The sequence below is a fragment of the Periplaneta americana genome, chromosome 15, assembly GCF_040183065.1.
Source record: "Periplaneta americana isolate PAMFEO1 chromosome 15, P.americana_PAMFEO1_priV1, whole genome shotgun sequence".
Taxonomy (NCBI): domain Eukaryota; kingdom Metazoa; phylum Arthropoda; class Insecta; order Blattodea; family Blattidae; genus Periplaneta; species Periplaneta americana.
Genome location: NC_091131.1, coordinates 80974224 through 80990086, shown reverse-complemented (window position 1 = coordinate 80990086; position 15863 = coordinate 80974224). Strand labels below are relative to the sequence as shown.

The 15863-nt window shown below is 35.0% G+C and overlaps 1 protein-coding gene across 1 annotated transcript; it reads left to right on the top strand.

The window, feature by feature from the left end:
- The first annotated feature begins 892 nt into the window (after nt 1-892).
- On the top strand, nt 893-14149 carry LOC138715165 (sin3 histone deacetylase corepressor complex component SDS3). Its single transcript, XM_069847726.1, has 8 exons — nt 893-1316; nt 2915-2978; nt 5023-5136; nt 8119-8320; nt 10407-10584; nt 12232-12337; nt 13246-13330; nt 13758-14149. The coding sequence occupies exons 1-8, from the start codon at nt 1094-1096 to the stop codon at nt 13851-13853; spliced, it is 1068 nt and encodes a 355-aa protein (XP_069703827.1). The 5' UTR covers nt 893-1093; the 3' UTR covers nt 13854-14149.
- Nucleotides 14150-15863: the final 1714 nt, after the last annotated feature.

Below are 15863 nucleotides of genomic sequence, written 5' to 3'. Positions count from 1 at the left end.
TCGTGATCATTTACGGCGGACGGGTGGCGATCCTGGCGGTTGTTACATATATGATCTAGGGTATTAGGAAGCTGAGAAATGTACGATAGTTTTCATATGTTGGTACGACAGTTCCAAGTCCTTTACCTGGCAACAGTGTTGCCATATTTAGCGATAAGTCGCTAAATCTAGGGAATTTTGAAACAGTCTCGGCGACAAATTTTGTAAAATACGATTAGCGACTTTTCTGGCCGATTTTTGTATTCAGATTTTTTCTTTCTTTTAAGTTAAAACATTCAACTGAAGTCATGCACTTCTTAGTTTTAGAAGAGGCATGGGTGCATGACTGAGTAGTCTAATGATTCATACGTGAAAGCCCTGATCTCATATATTTGTGATATCAGGGATGAAAGATGCTGATTCATTGATTCTGGCGGGTTAGGTCTTTCTCTCAATGCTACTGCTCTAACACCCATAAACGATGGCAACTTTGACACGTGACGAGTCGCTGCTGCAGCTAATCTTGGTTCTTCCCCGCAACGCGGAGATATTCCACTCCGAACCGACCGAGGCAATTGAGTTTTGGAATTTTGTTCATGTGAAGCAAATAAGACTGTAGTTTTGTTGATTTTAATATATTTTAATGTAAGATTTAAAAAGTGAAACAATTTTCCGAAAAGCGTAGTGTCAATGATTGGATCAAGTGCAGTGTATTCACAATCAGCAGCTCCCACACTTTCCACCCAACATCACAACCAGAATGCGCAGAATACGGTGACTATGAGGCAATATTCTTCTTCGCGTATGTTTTTCTAATTTTTATTTAGTGATATTTATTATTAATTTTTAGCGACATTTCTTGGGATTTTTTAAACAAACTTTGGAGAGATTTAGCTACTTTTTGTTGAAAAATTAGCGAGATTGTAGGGCGATATGTTAGCAAAAGTGTCTGGCAACCCTGCTACTGACCACAGATCACACACAGCTGCTGACTTTGTATATAAACATAAGATTATAAAGATAGTAAATACTGTTATCAGAAGGCGAGGAGGATTGTGGCAATTAAGTATTTTTTCTTGAGATGAAGGATTTTTGTGTCTAATTAAGCAAACTTATGAGTTCTCTACAGTGGATGTCATTTAAAACTAACAGCGATTCAAATAGAAAATGTACATTTTCTGAGAAAAATAAACACAGCGGAGAAAAAATGTCATCACATCATGGATCACCATTTTCATCGGCGTATTTGCATGATGAATATGATTTCGACGATGAAAACAATGATGACGACTTGGATGAAGACAGAGAAAATGATGAACAAGAAGAAAGTGACGAAGGTATGTCCAATTATACTTTAACAAAGACCTACATGAGAATCAGTTTATCATCACCGAACCTAATGATATTCATTCACTCTTATAATTTTGGATAGTTTCAGTTTATGAATAAAGTAGGTTATTGCTGTATCATGTTTATTTCCAACTAACTATCGCGACTGTTCCTGAATACGAAAAACAACACTGCGTTGAGATTTCAATTGCTGTCCGAGAATCTCCTGCTGTTAGTGTGTGACAACATTCGTAAGTTGTATTCTTAAATTTGTCATTGCTCTAAGCGTAGAACTTATAGGTTAGGTTTTGTTAGGTTAGGAGAAGGAAGGTTATAATCTGGTTGGGTTGGCGTAGCCTTGGATACGCTTTTCTTTCGAACAGAGGCACGATAGCTATAATCTTCAGCTATGCTGCAGAGACTAAGTAGGCCTAACTTAAAGAAATATATATATATATTACAAAGAATTAACTATAGGCATAACCGTTTTTCAACATCACAGTTGGTGAGGTGTAAAATTCGTGACTTGAGCCGTTATTACACGCACTTACCTGCAGTTGCACACACAAGTTATCTCATGCACAAACGATTACGTTAGCTTGGATAAGCTTAGATCCTATTTGAGTGACAGATTAGAGGGTTTTGTGAGGCGATGGTTATCCCTTATACTAAAGATTAGGTTAGCTTGGCTGTAGCGATTATGTAAGCAGCCTACCGCATGTTGTCTGCATTGCAGTACTAAATACATGTGCTTTCTTCAATTTAGTTTGCCTTCCAATGTTGGAATAGAATGGAATTTTAGGGAGGGGGCACTATGAACCAGCACTGCGACCTTTCACGATCTATTGCACTATCCCTCAAGCTAGATACATTCCCAAACCCGCACCGGCTGACTACACTAAGGTTCGCTGCATACCTAAATTTAGAACAGGCAACTCCCCTCGTCCCTAGGCCACCCCCTCCATGCGATGTCAGTCGGCATTCAGGGAATGCTATGGAATGATAACGAAATGGAGAAATGCTGATGGAATGATGTGGATGCCTCATATGGAGAAACAGGAGACCCCCAAGAAAGCTCCACCTATGACCTTGTCCGCCAGAAACGTCACTTGGATTTTAAAAAGAAAAATCCGAGGCCTGACCGGGACTCGAACCCGGACCGCTTGCGTGACAGGCCGAATCCGATGTTCATAGGCCTACCATCATTTTCTCGGACTTTGGAAGAAAAACACTCGCGCTGCCTTCCAAAAGTTTTTCACAGTTTTAAGATTGGTGTATAATGATCTTTCATTGCATGTTTACATATTATTATGCAATGAGTGAGGATATCACGTAACTTAGTTCAGCGTCTCGTTCTGCTCATCGTAAGTTACATAGTTGCGTGTAAGAGTATGACTACAATAGAAATCTCTTCGAAATATTATGTTGGTTTGTTGTAGCTTTCTTCATATTGAGTGCGGGACCTTCCCAGTAATTGTGTTGATATCTCTGTAAAACTTGTGCAATAATATTGTCTTTTAACATATTTTACAAGAAATAAGAGCTAACAAAGCTCTCTTGTGAGACAGAATTAATTTATATTTTGTTAACTACCTTTCTCTTGTAGATACCGAAGAAGCCAGTGAAACAGACATGGGGAAGTCTGAGGAGTATACAGAGATAAAAGAACAGTAAGTTTTATCGCATTTAAAATACCGATTGTTATATTATCCGGAACAAGTCCGCCGCATTAGCTCTGTGGTAGTGCATCTGCCTCCAGACTAGCCGGCTCAGGCATGTAAAATTTCTACCTTGGAACTAGGAGAGATGGCTGTCTAAAACTTCTAATCACTAAATTATGCACCAATATGCCTGGGTTAAATCCCAAATCTCTCTGCAATGCATATGTCACTGTTGATAGTGATTCGTCCATCGGATGGGGACATTAAGCCTGGCGGCCCCCTTGGTGCTATTCAACAGGAGTAGGCTATGTGCCGGCACCAGGTTTCCCCTTCTCCTTTCCTCACCTTCATCATCCTCACCCATTCTTACACATACACTCACCCTAGTACACGACATAACTCTTCACAGATGCACATCATGCATAATGTGGCCTGCAGAAGTGGTGTGCAACTTGAAAATGGGTCACAGTCCTGCCATCTATCCGCATTATGCGGAACCCGAATCACGCAAGTGAAGTGGGTAGGCATTAGACACACATTGTCCAGAACTTGGGTTCAAAAAATCAGTTTTACACAATTATTCAAGAGAAACAAAACAATTTTGTTATGTTACTGACGAACTTTATAGATGTGAAATACCCACTCACTATTAGCGAGTATACAACACTAGTGCCATAAAGATTGTGTCATATCCATTTCATTTTTTATGGGAATCTAATAAAGCAGATAGACCTACGTACCTATACGAATAGACTGGGGTGGTGAAGACTCCAAAGTCATGTTCTGTTCCTTCATGACATGGAAAGATACCTTTGAATGTGAATACAAGATAAGACTAATATTGAGATAGTGTTTGCCAGGTAGCTCAATTGGTAGAGCAAGTGACTATAGACTGGAAGAACCTGGGTTTATTCCCAGGTAATGGCAGGATTTTTTTCATTGGATAAACTTTTAGACCGGCACCAAATTCCTCTCAGCCTCCTGTCAAATTGAGTACTGCGTCTTTCCTGAAGGTGAAAGGCAGTTGGACCATAGTGTCTACAACAACATTTCATTCTAGAGCTGAGATCATGACAGCATGGAGCTCTACTTCTATGATTCCCATGCGCCTTTATGGAATGCAGTTAAATGGGTTACCTTTACTTTTTTTTATTACGTGTGAAATATCTTTATTGTGAGATAATGCATTAAGGAAAGACCTAATACCTCTAAATGTGTAATATTTTAAACATACAAGAAACACGTCAATAAATAAGTTACAGCCAAAATTTGAAACATAGACTACCGGTTTATTTTTAATTGCTTATTTAAGGATGCTGTGTCAACTGTAAGGTTATCGTGTGTAATTGGATTGGTGATAGCAAGATGGTAATTTGGTAAGATGGGATAGGAATCACCTTGAGATTACCTGATATTCGCCATACAGTTGGGAATATCTCAATTAGATAATGAAAATAGGTTTTGAACTAATGCATGAATATAACTTTGGATCACGAGACCAGCTAATTACCTGAGCTGTGCCAGTGACTAACATAGAATAACATGGTAACAGGTCTCAATCTTGGGTCCTTTCCATTAACTTACCAGTCTCGTATTTAAGCATTGCAGTGTATTGGCTCTGCTATATTTTTTGTTCATTATTCACAACTGAAAGGATAGGCCTATGAACAAAATCAGTGATTCTAAAGGCACATATTCTTCTTGTTGGTTGCTTTCAGAAGATATTGAAAAGTAACACAATATGAACATATATTTTACTAGCTAGTGACGGGAACTTGACTGTTTTTTTGGTGCAAAATTGAGATAATCATATTTTCAGCAAGTAACCAGGTTATGACACCAATGCCGTATTACTTACGTCTAGCACCATACAAACAAAAACAGATGTTAAAATGTTTTTTTACTTCCTTCTCTCCCCTCTAAATCTGTTGTAGAGCATGTTATTGAGGTTAACTGTTTATTTAAGTATGTTATTTAGAGTCCCATATTGTATTTATATTGAGTCACTATTCATAAAGTATTTGTATAAATGAAAATCATTGTTTTTTTATAGAATGTATCAGGATAAACTGGCCAGTCTGAAGAAACAACTTCAGCAACTGAAAGATGGTAGTCATCCTGAGTACAATCGCAAACTTAAAAGACTGGATGCAGCTTACAAAGAAAGGTAAAGCTCATATCCCAATGCTTTTTTATGGTTAAGACCTTCCTATGCTTTTTTATAGTTAAGACCTCACATAATCTTCTTCTAGTGCTAAAGTTTAGAAATAGTGCTATTTTAAACTATAAAATAACCTGCAAACCAGCTGTATATATCAGTAATGATAGTTAAACCACCTGCAAAGTATGTAATATCTTACTTCTAAGGAAATTAGTGTATTGTTAAGTCACTTGTACTTCAGATTCAAAGTTTGAATAAACTGTGTTTTGAGTAATTCTTGCTGACACCACAGTCTAGTATATACAGTCGCGAAGCTCAATACGTAGTAAATATGCAAACATTAGATAGTTGCTCACCACTAGGATCACTAATATCGCCTCATTACAGGCAATGCAAAATAGTACCGTCACAGTCTATTGTTTCTAGCACCCTCAAAACTCAAGCTTCGTGACTGTATATAGTAGACTGTGCTGACACTCAGTTGTTGGGTGTGAGCACGTCCAGAATATGGCACACATAAGAACTGAGTTTCTGAAGAGTACAAAACAATTTCGTAGACAATTTATTGATATTTACTCCATGTGAGTAAGATATTCAGGATTTTAAATGAAACAAAAAGTAGTGAGTATATGTCAAACAAGAAAACGGAATTGGTGCTGTTGGATGCTAACACAAGAGAAAATTGAAGAAATTAGAAATTTCTTCCGATCTTGCACCAGGTGCTTTGTATCTGTGGAAAAATTTAATGTTGTTAATTAATGCTGAGTTCTTTGCAATAAAGCCATCAACTTTCTTGCTGTCCAATATAGGAGAATAAAATGTAAGTGCAATTCTTGCACAAGAAATAAAATGCAATAGTTGGAGAGAAATTTCTCTTATAAGTTTCCAAGAATTCGTATATGTAAATTCAAACTTTTAAGGAGATGCTAGTTATGTCTAGATGCAGACAGGGAACTTTTCCAGCAATTGCTTGGATAAGTACTGTTAATAATATTATTGAAAATCCGCTTTACTACCTAGAGTTACACCACATTCTCCCAGGTATAGCAGTAATCATTACCAATATGTGTTCTGCTTTGCGAATTGTTGCTTACTTACTTACTTACTTACTTACTTACAAATGGCTTTTAAGGAACCCGAAGGTTCATTGCCGCCCTCACATAAGCCCGCCAACGGTCCCTATCCTGTGCAAGATTAATCCAGTCTCTATCATCATAGCCCACCTCCCTCAAATCCATTTTAATATTATCCTCCCATCTACGTCTCGGCCTCCCTAAAGGTCTTTTTCCCTCCGGTCTCCCAACTAACACTCTATATGCATTTCTGGATTCGCCCATACATGCTCATGCCCTGCCCATCTCAAACGTCTGGATTTAATGTTCCTAATTATGTCAGGTGAAGAATACAATGCGTGCAGTTCTGTGTTGTGTAACTTTCTCCATTCTCCTGTAACTTCATCCCGCTTAGCCCCAAATATTTTCCTAAGCACCTTATTCTCAAACACCCTGAACCTATGTTCCTCTCTCAGAGTGAGAGTCCAAGTTTCACAACCATACAGAAGAACCGGTAATATAACTGTTTTATAAATTCTAACTTTCAGATTTTTGGACAGCAGACTGGATGATAAGAGCTTCTCAACCGAATAATAACACGCATTTCCCATATTTATTCTGCGTTTAATTTCCTCCCGAGTGTCATTTATATTTGTTACTGTTGCTCCAAGATATTTGAATTTTTCCACCTCTTCGAAGGATAAATCTCCAATTTTTATATTTCCATTTCGTACAATATTCTGGTCACGAGACATAATCATATACTTTGTCTTTTCGGGATTTACTTCCAAACCGATCACTCTACTTGCTTCAAGTAAAATTTCCGCGTTTTCCCTAATCGTTTGTGTATTTTCTCCTAACATATTCACGTCATCCGCATAGACAAGAAGCTGATGTAACCCGTTCAATTCCAAACCATGCCTGTTATCCTGAACTTTCCTAATGGTATATTCAAGCGCGAAGTTAAAAAGTAAAGGTGATAGTGCATCTCCCTGCTTTAGCCCGCAGTGAATTGGAAAAGCATCAGATAGAAACTGACCTATACGGACTCTGCTGTATGTTTCACTGAGACACATTTTAATTAATCGAACTAGTTTCTTGGGAATACCAAATTCAATAAGAATATCATATAATACTTCCCTCTTAACCGAGTCATATGCCTTTTTGAAATCTATGAATAACTGATGTACTGTACCCTTATACTCCCATTTTTTCTCCATTATCTGTCGAATACAAAAAATCTGATGAATTGTTGCACTGCTTAAAAATGGTATTCATGCACATTCACACACCATATCTTTCCTTAGAATGTTGCACAGCCACATTTTGCTGTAGTAATGAACCATGCGTCAGTAAATATTAACCCTCTTTGCCGAAATGGTGAATTTCTTTCTTTTTGTCATAAGTTCATGTACGTACATAATGGTTTCCATCATAAAAGACCCCATGTTCTAGATATGTTACAGTATATAAAAGAACTCTGGCCCTTTATTGAGATGGTTATAGGTAAAATTTACCAGTCAGCTGTTTTTCGCCTTATAAGTTCCCTGTTTTGCAAATGTGCCTGGGAGTCATTAAGTATCTAGATTAAAATATCTCTTCATGATGTCTTATGAGACTACAGGCATTACTAATTAATAATGAATTGGGAATAAATCATTCTGGCAAAATAATATATAATATTATAAATTGTTGAATTGTTTAATTATATACAGGAAAGGACTATTATTATTTTTTTTTAATAATGTAGTAAACTTCATTGTACATAAATAAATACATTATAGTTGAGAATAACAAGAACAGAGAAAGGAAAAACAAAAATAAAATAAAATAACTTGACACTTGTTTATGGGTATTACCCACTGGCAATCCCAAAAGTACTCTATAGCCTCATATCACTATGACATAAAGAAATATTACTGTTAAACATTTTCAGGTTACGTCTTAATGTTATACATAAGGATTACTTGATAGAATGTGTGGAAAGAGATTATGTAATCGAGAAGAAAGCTGCTGCAAAAGAATTTGAAGAAAAGAAAATAGAGTTGCGAGAAACTCTGATATCAGATATGGAAGAGAAGCGTAAACTAATCGAATCAGAACGGCATACAATGGAGCTCACAGGTGATTCAATGGAGGTAAGACAAATCTCAACCAGACCTCATTCACATTTATAATAGCTTGAATGTGCTACTATATTTAGTTTGGCACATTTATTTTTATTTCCTGAGAAACTGGGCTATAGATTATTGTTTTTATATACACCATAATAGTCACTTTACACTGTGCGATTTGCAGTACAATGGTAGTACAACATGGTTTTCAAACAACCAACACTAGACCACTTCTGTATGGTAAAAAAACTGTTCAGTGCTTTGATCACGTTTGTTGTTTACAGCTGTTGATGTAAAATTGTCCAAACAGAAAGCTTTGTGTGCTCTTATAATCATTCATATGGCAAAGAGACTGTGGCTCAAGAGTCTGCTATAAGGTGAGAGTGTTGTCTATCTGTCGTGGTCAAGAAAGAACAAGAGCAGGCAGGCTTGCACAAGCCAAGCCTTTCACTCTCTGCTTTAGAGGAAAGAAGCAATAGACATAAAAAGAAATTCTGGAGTAAACATCTGTGTCTTATAAATGAACTATGAATGATGAAAATTGATCTGTTCTTAATAGTACATGAATATTTGTGTTGTTGTTGTTTTCTAATGCCAGGCGTTTCACAATAAAGTCATTTGACCTCTTGCACTCCAATATTTTTCAAAGATATTATCATGACCAGCCAATGAAGCACAGATTTTGAGGTGTTCCGAATCCATTTCTTGGTTTGAGTTGCACAATGGGCAGTTAGGGGACTGATATATTCCAATTCTATGCAGGTGTTTAGCCAAACAATCATGGCCTGTTGCTAATCTAAATGCAGCTACAGACGATTTTCGTGGCAAATCGGGAATTAACTGTAGATTTTGATGCAGAGAGTTCCATTTTTTCCCTTGGGATTGTGTTATCAAATTTTGTTTGTTGAAGTCTAAGTATGTAGATTTAATAAATCTCTTCACAGAGTAATACGTAGATTTAGTAACAGGTCTGTAAGTAGCAGTGCTGCCCTTCTTTGCTAAAGCATCTGCATTCACGTTTCCCAGGATTCCACAATGGGATGGTATCCATTGGAATACAATTCTTTTACATGAATATTTATAAATCGTGCAGTAAAATAGAATGATTGTAAACGAAATTAATCTGCATAATTAATTAAAAAAAACTCTTTCATCAATAGTAGTCTGTGAGCAAGCATATTAGCACAGAGTTATCGGAATGCTTGCAATGAATTGTCATAATTGAGGTTGTCATACTGTATCGTGTTTGTTTAGTAATGACTCTTAGGCATTAATTTCATCTTATTTTTAGATTAAGTTTATGCTTTTTGTATTAGTTGTGAAATATCTTCCTGTACTGTTAAAATAATACTGGGTTGAAAACCGTTGTGAAATCATTGTGGTATGAATAATGAATCATGCTCTGTAAGGAGCTTCAAGAGTCAGTCATTTTTTGTTTCTGAGGCTGTACGTCGAAAGAGCCTCTACATGTTACGATTTGGTTTGAGAAATCAGCTATTTATTTATTTATTTATTCGTTTGTTTGTTCATTCATTTAAATGCATTGTGCATGCTCAGTACTCCAAAGCAGTGGTTTGCATGAGATCTCTTTGGTAGTAATTGAAATTCATTTTACGTCGATTGTTGTAACCCAAAAGGCATTTGAAAAGGTGTGATGAAAATTGATCTGTTCTTAATAGTAGATGAATATTTATAAATCGTTGTATTGCTGTCATACTGCAAGTTGCACAGTCTAAAGTGACCTTAACAGGAGAAAATTAACACTTGTCATTTCTTATTTGAAAAGCTTTCAGAGATGATGAAATTTCAACACATAGGGAAAAACAATTCTATTTATATCTTAAAGTTAAAAGCATTTTACTGGAGTTCAAGTGGAACATATGTGACTACACAGTGAGCAGACCTGTGTTCATTTTCCAGCAAGGAAGTGGAGATGTTTCTCCCTCTCATAGGGCTAGTTTTTGTGTCTTTTGTTTTGTTTGCCCTGAATTCTAAGTTATGGCTGCTTACCACATGACAAACAGTGCCACGACTTGTGAATGTCTGATGTTTGTTTATAATTCTCATAAGACTGAGGACAAATTGAGTTTGATTGTATATTCTTTTGTAGGTAAAACCAGTTATGACAAGGAAACTTCGTAGACGACCAAATGACCCTGTACCTATTCCAGAAAAGAGGCGTAAACCACCGCCAGCTCAACTTAATTATCTCTTAGATGATAAAGAGATAGAAGGCGATCTGAAAATCATCAGCAGAGGAAAATTGCTTGGCCCTGTCAGAAAACCCGGTAATTTTGTCATCATACATTTTGTCCCCTTTGCATACTCTATTTGTATTTTATATAAATATATTTATTAAATCTTATTAATCATTATAACATTAAACAATCAGTTGAAATATTTTCCTGAGTACACAGTGTAAATTTTACTTTTATTTCTTTGATATTCTTTTTATTAACGAAGGTGTATTTTGTTTTCAAGTAATCATCCTGTTAAATTGTTCAGAGAATGTGAGTGAGAATATCATTAAAACATTTCAACTTTCTTATTATACGAAGTATAAAGAGGAAAACACATTTTAAGCAGCCTACCTTCATGAAGTGGTTTGTAGCATTTCTATTTGTCTGTGTACAGTGATTTTTTAAACTATAAGGGTGGATTCTGTTCATAGTTCAGTACCTATTGGTCAAGTCAGTTGGAAGTGGCGAACGTGATATATAATCCTTTTTACTAAAAAATGAATGGGTTTTTATTTTGAAAATATAACACAATATGGTCCTCTGATTGAGGTTCTTGCTGATATGTGTTAGAGGAAAAACAATTTGTTTGTATACATATGAAGTGTAATATGTAGCTAGTCGGCGATGTATGAAATGGAAGCAGGAATGGAACTGGCCACTCTCCTCTATTATCTCCTGGCTTAGTTGCCTCATAAGTGGTGCCTTCTTGGTATCACTTGTGAGGTTCAGACTTGTCTTCGGACAGTTGACTAAACAACAATACAACATGATAATTTACTCGAAATTGGCATTTACATTCTTTCCTCTCTCTAGAGAAAGATTGTGATGCTGAAATGGTTATTTATGTAACTAGGACAGAAAGTGATGCTTTTGTGTACAAGTGAGACATTTACACATGAGGCATTAGCCAAATCTGGAATTTCTAAACGAGTGCGCGAAAGACTTTTGTACTAGTTACATACAATATTTTTTGACACAACTACATGGAAATTATATGTCAATTAACTTATTAATTAATCACAGACTATTAAGATTTTTGTACGCTAGGAGTCACGGCCTTTTAATACTACATTGTCTTTATAGTACGTCTAATTATAACTATATTATGTTACGATGACAACTTTGCGGCCTTCTAATACTACATTGTCTTTATAGTATGTCTAATTATAACTATATATTATGATACTGTGACAACTTTGCAGTATTGGTGGTGAACTTGAAATCAATTCCTATCGATATGTTTTGTTGTAGCAGTCCATTTCACAAATCCATTTGTTATGCTTGAGTGAATTGAAGTAAAGTCTAATATATTTTAGCATTATTTTAAATGCTAATTTGGGTAAAAGTGTAATTAGAAAGTATTTTATATCTATAAAAGCTAAAGCAATGAATGAAATATTAAATGAGCTGTTCAAATTTAAAAATAAATTGAAGTAGCCTATTTTTAGGATTAAAATGTCTTTTGTGTGCATTGAGGAGAACGAAACTTTTATCTTCTTTTTTACGTGTGCAGTAAATGGTTTTTTACATTTATGTTTTTTGAATAATAGTTTAAAAAAATAAACTAAGAACAGGACAATCATTGGTAATATTATAAAGAATTACATTTTTGAAAAAAATATGTAGAATATATAACAAGAAAGTACGTGGTTAGTTTCCTTGATAATGCTGATTTCCTTTTGGTGATGTTTTCAGCACTTCTTCCTAATTCCGGGGTTTCATCATTGGGACCTACATTACCTGACAATTCTTTACCAGATACCAGAATAGAAGATGGGAAATTGCTGTATGAACGAAGATGGTACGATATTTAAGTGGATTTTGAAATTTCTTTTTACATAGAATTATTATGGTTTATTCGCATTCCTTATTATTTATATACAAAATTAACCCTTAGAAGCTGGAAGACTTATATCACTATTGCATGCAAATGTCTAACATAAATTTATAACATATTATATCACGTCATGACCATAATACTAGCTAGCCACTATAATGGACGCACAGCTCCTAAGGGTTAATAAAGTGTCACTTTCCGTTGGCTATTTACCATCACTGAGTTTTTATTATCCTCTTCATAAGATTTCTAATGAGCAGGAAAAAGAAACATCATAGTTCGTCAATACGTATTATTTTCGGAAATGAATTATATATTTTCTGTGTCTTGAAGTTTATATTTTCTTCTTTTAGTCCGTTTTAAAAGCAAAATACATTTGATTAAAGAGGTGACATATTTTTTGTAGCAGATCTCTGTTTCTATTCTGACTCATAACATATTTGTTTACCTATGTTTATGAACAAATTACATACTTGTTTGCATATCAGATACTACACTCTAGTTCACCTGTGGAAGTTGCTGTTCATTTGTCTTATATTTTCCCGTGTTTATCCTGTATCAATGGTGATGACTTCATGAGATTTGATTGTGCTTTATTCAGTGTGAAATCTCTGACCATTAACTGTCTGTAGTGCAACCAAAAATGAATACATAAAAAGAAAATATTTTAGAAGAACATCGAGTACGATTAAAGTACGTCTTCGACCTCTGCCCCACTGTAACTTGAAATGTCACAACAAGGATAGGTTTCGTCCCAAAGCTGTCCTCTGTAAAACCACCAGTAACTTCCTAGGTCCAAATGAGAGAATAGTTATTTCAAGTTAAAGACTTAATATCAGTACAGTGATTGAAATTTTTGTAATTATTTTCAGGTATCATCGAGGTCAGCCTGTTTATGTAGAAGGAAAAGATCTTCCTCGTTTTCCAGCAATTATTTCTGCTATTGGCACTGAAGCTGTGAGTATATACTGTACATAAGAATTGGTATGCATGATGGAATATGTATTCAGATTTATTTATGTAAGACAAGAGTCCACAGTCTATAAATTTTCATGATAGATAGTCAATAAGATATTTTGCCCCCCCCCCCCCCGCTCCTCCTCCAAAAGTAAGAGGCTTTGTACATGGAACAATGATGGCATGGAAATGATAGAGGAAACCTAGATATTCGTGGGGGGGAAGGGGGGAAGAGAGAAACCTATCTTTCAGCTGCTTGTCCTTTGCAAATCTGACAAGATCAATCTGGAAATATCTGATTAACATATGTCTAGGATGTAATAAACAAAATAGGTATGGAACTAGAAATCTGTTCCCTAATGGTTACATATTTTTTAATATGGTTTTTGCTTAACTATTTTTGATATGTTCTTTTTTATGTTTGCAGATTTGGGTCAAGAAAACTGTGGATGGCAGCAAAGTTAGGATTTATATTTCACAGTTGAGTAGGGGAAAAGTATCAATCAAGCGCCGAGCATCGTAATGTACAGTATAATCTCATGTTGTAATACTTTTTATATTAATAAAAAATGTAAAATTTCACAAGAACAGTTTTATGTGAATGCATTTTGTTTTTGTTAACTATCGTGTGTATGAAACGGTTTGAATGAATAATGACTGAATCTCAGTGTACCAGAGGTGATATGTTTTTATAAAGTGGTGATGAATTATTAATTATTGTATGAATGTAGTTCATTAATGGAACAAATATTTGTTCATATTATATTGTGACTATGTCGCATCTTTGTGATAAATAATCAAATTTCTTAATAAAGTATCCATTTTCTTTCTTTTTAATGAAAAATTAATTATGAAATTTTAAATAAACATTAATTGCACTTGTGGATTGATCACATTTCTGTTTTTATGTAGGTTATAACACATGATATCTATTTGAGCCGTTGAGAGCAGAGGTGGTGTAAGTCAAAATTGGGTAATGAGGTTTAAAGTAAAAGTTCCGTAAAATACAGCACAAAGTAGCAATTAATATGTCCTTCGTACTATCCATTGACTACTAATAGTTTAAATAAACTGAATATTAATTGCTACTTTGCGCTGTATTTTACAGAATGTTTACTTTAACCCTCATTACCCATTTTTGACTTACGCCACTTTTGCTCTCAACGGCTCATTTAATGATTTGAGCCAAGAACTGATTACAATATCACCACAATTATTCTTTTGTGTACTGGACTTGCTAGCATGTTGTAGTTTCCTGCTAGCATTTGGAGGTTTTCTCAAACACCTTGTAGTGCTTGGTAAGCAATTCAAGAGCTATCAAAGTATATGGAAGACATATTATTGCCAATTTAGTCATTATTTGTCGATGTGATGTTACTAGCTCTACTTTCAAATCTTGTAGAATATTCATATTTCTTTTCAGTGATAATAGCCAACAGGGACTACATCTCTGTTGGCTGCAAATACGAAAACATTGTAGCTAATTAAAATTGGACAATTAGTAAAATGGTGGTTAATTTGATATTAGTACTGAGAGTATAGATTTGTGTGTCTGTTCACGAAAGTTTGGCAATCTAAATAAATAACTCCCTCTTTTAACCTCCATTCCTAAAAATCACCTCCTCATACAAGCGGCCAGATAATAGAGAGGATGGTTTGCATAATACAGTGCTTTTACCTCTGTTGTCACAGTCGTAGGTTATTTCTGTTTAACAAAGTATACACACCATGTATATTATGATACTTCAGCTACAGTACTTTTGGAGAAAAATATTTGTTAAAATAAGTTGCAGTCCCCTGCCTGCTATTATTTCCTTAAATATCTAATTTTGCATATCCAACACTCCTTAAAAATTGAATTTCATTGACAATGACAAATAAGAAGAATCCATTGTTAGGCTACTGCTGCAAGCTTTCTTTTATAAACTTTCAAGCAGATGAGATACAGTATGGCCAAGGAAAAGATGGAGACAACAATTATATCATTCTCTTTGGCTTCGGAACGAGATTAATCCTTGATATGAAAGAAACAGATGATTTTTTCTGTCATGCTTTTGTATGATCCTGATTTCACTGTCATATAAGCAATATGGTACTGATTTTGCCAAGGTTTTGTATTCTTGTTTCTTTCTGATTAATAATTCTCATTGCTCTGTTATAATTTATAATTTTTTATGGAATGCCAGTTTCCTCCTCATAGTCAAAATATTGTAGATACTTGTTAAGTTCTTTATCATTTCTGCTACAAACCTGTTCCCTTTCTTTGAATTACGTGACTTGATTTAGATATTCGAAATTTTTGTATTATATTTCTCGGTCAGAAGTTGAAACTCCTAACAGAATGTTATAAAGCATCATCCTAGTCTTTAAGAAGCACTATATAAATACACAAATAGAAATCTCAAACCTGAATATACTTCTGTTAATGTAAATGCTTTCATGGTGTCTTTATTTCCATTCTTTTCTTAGGACATATGGAAACAAAGACACCATGAGAGCATATATATATATATATATATATATATATATATAT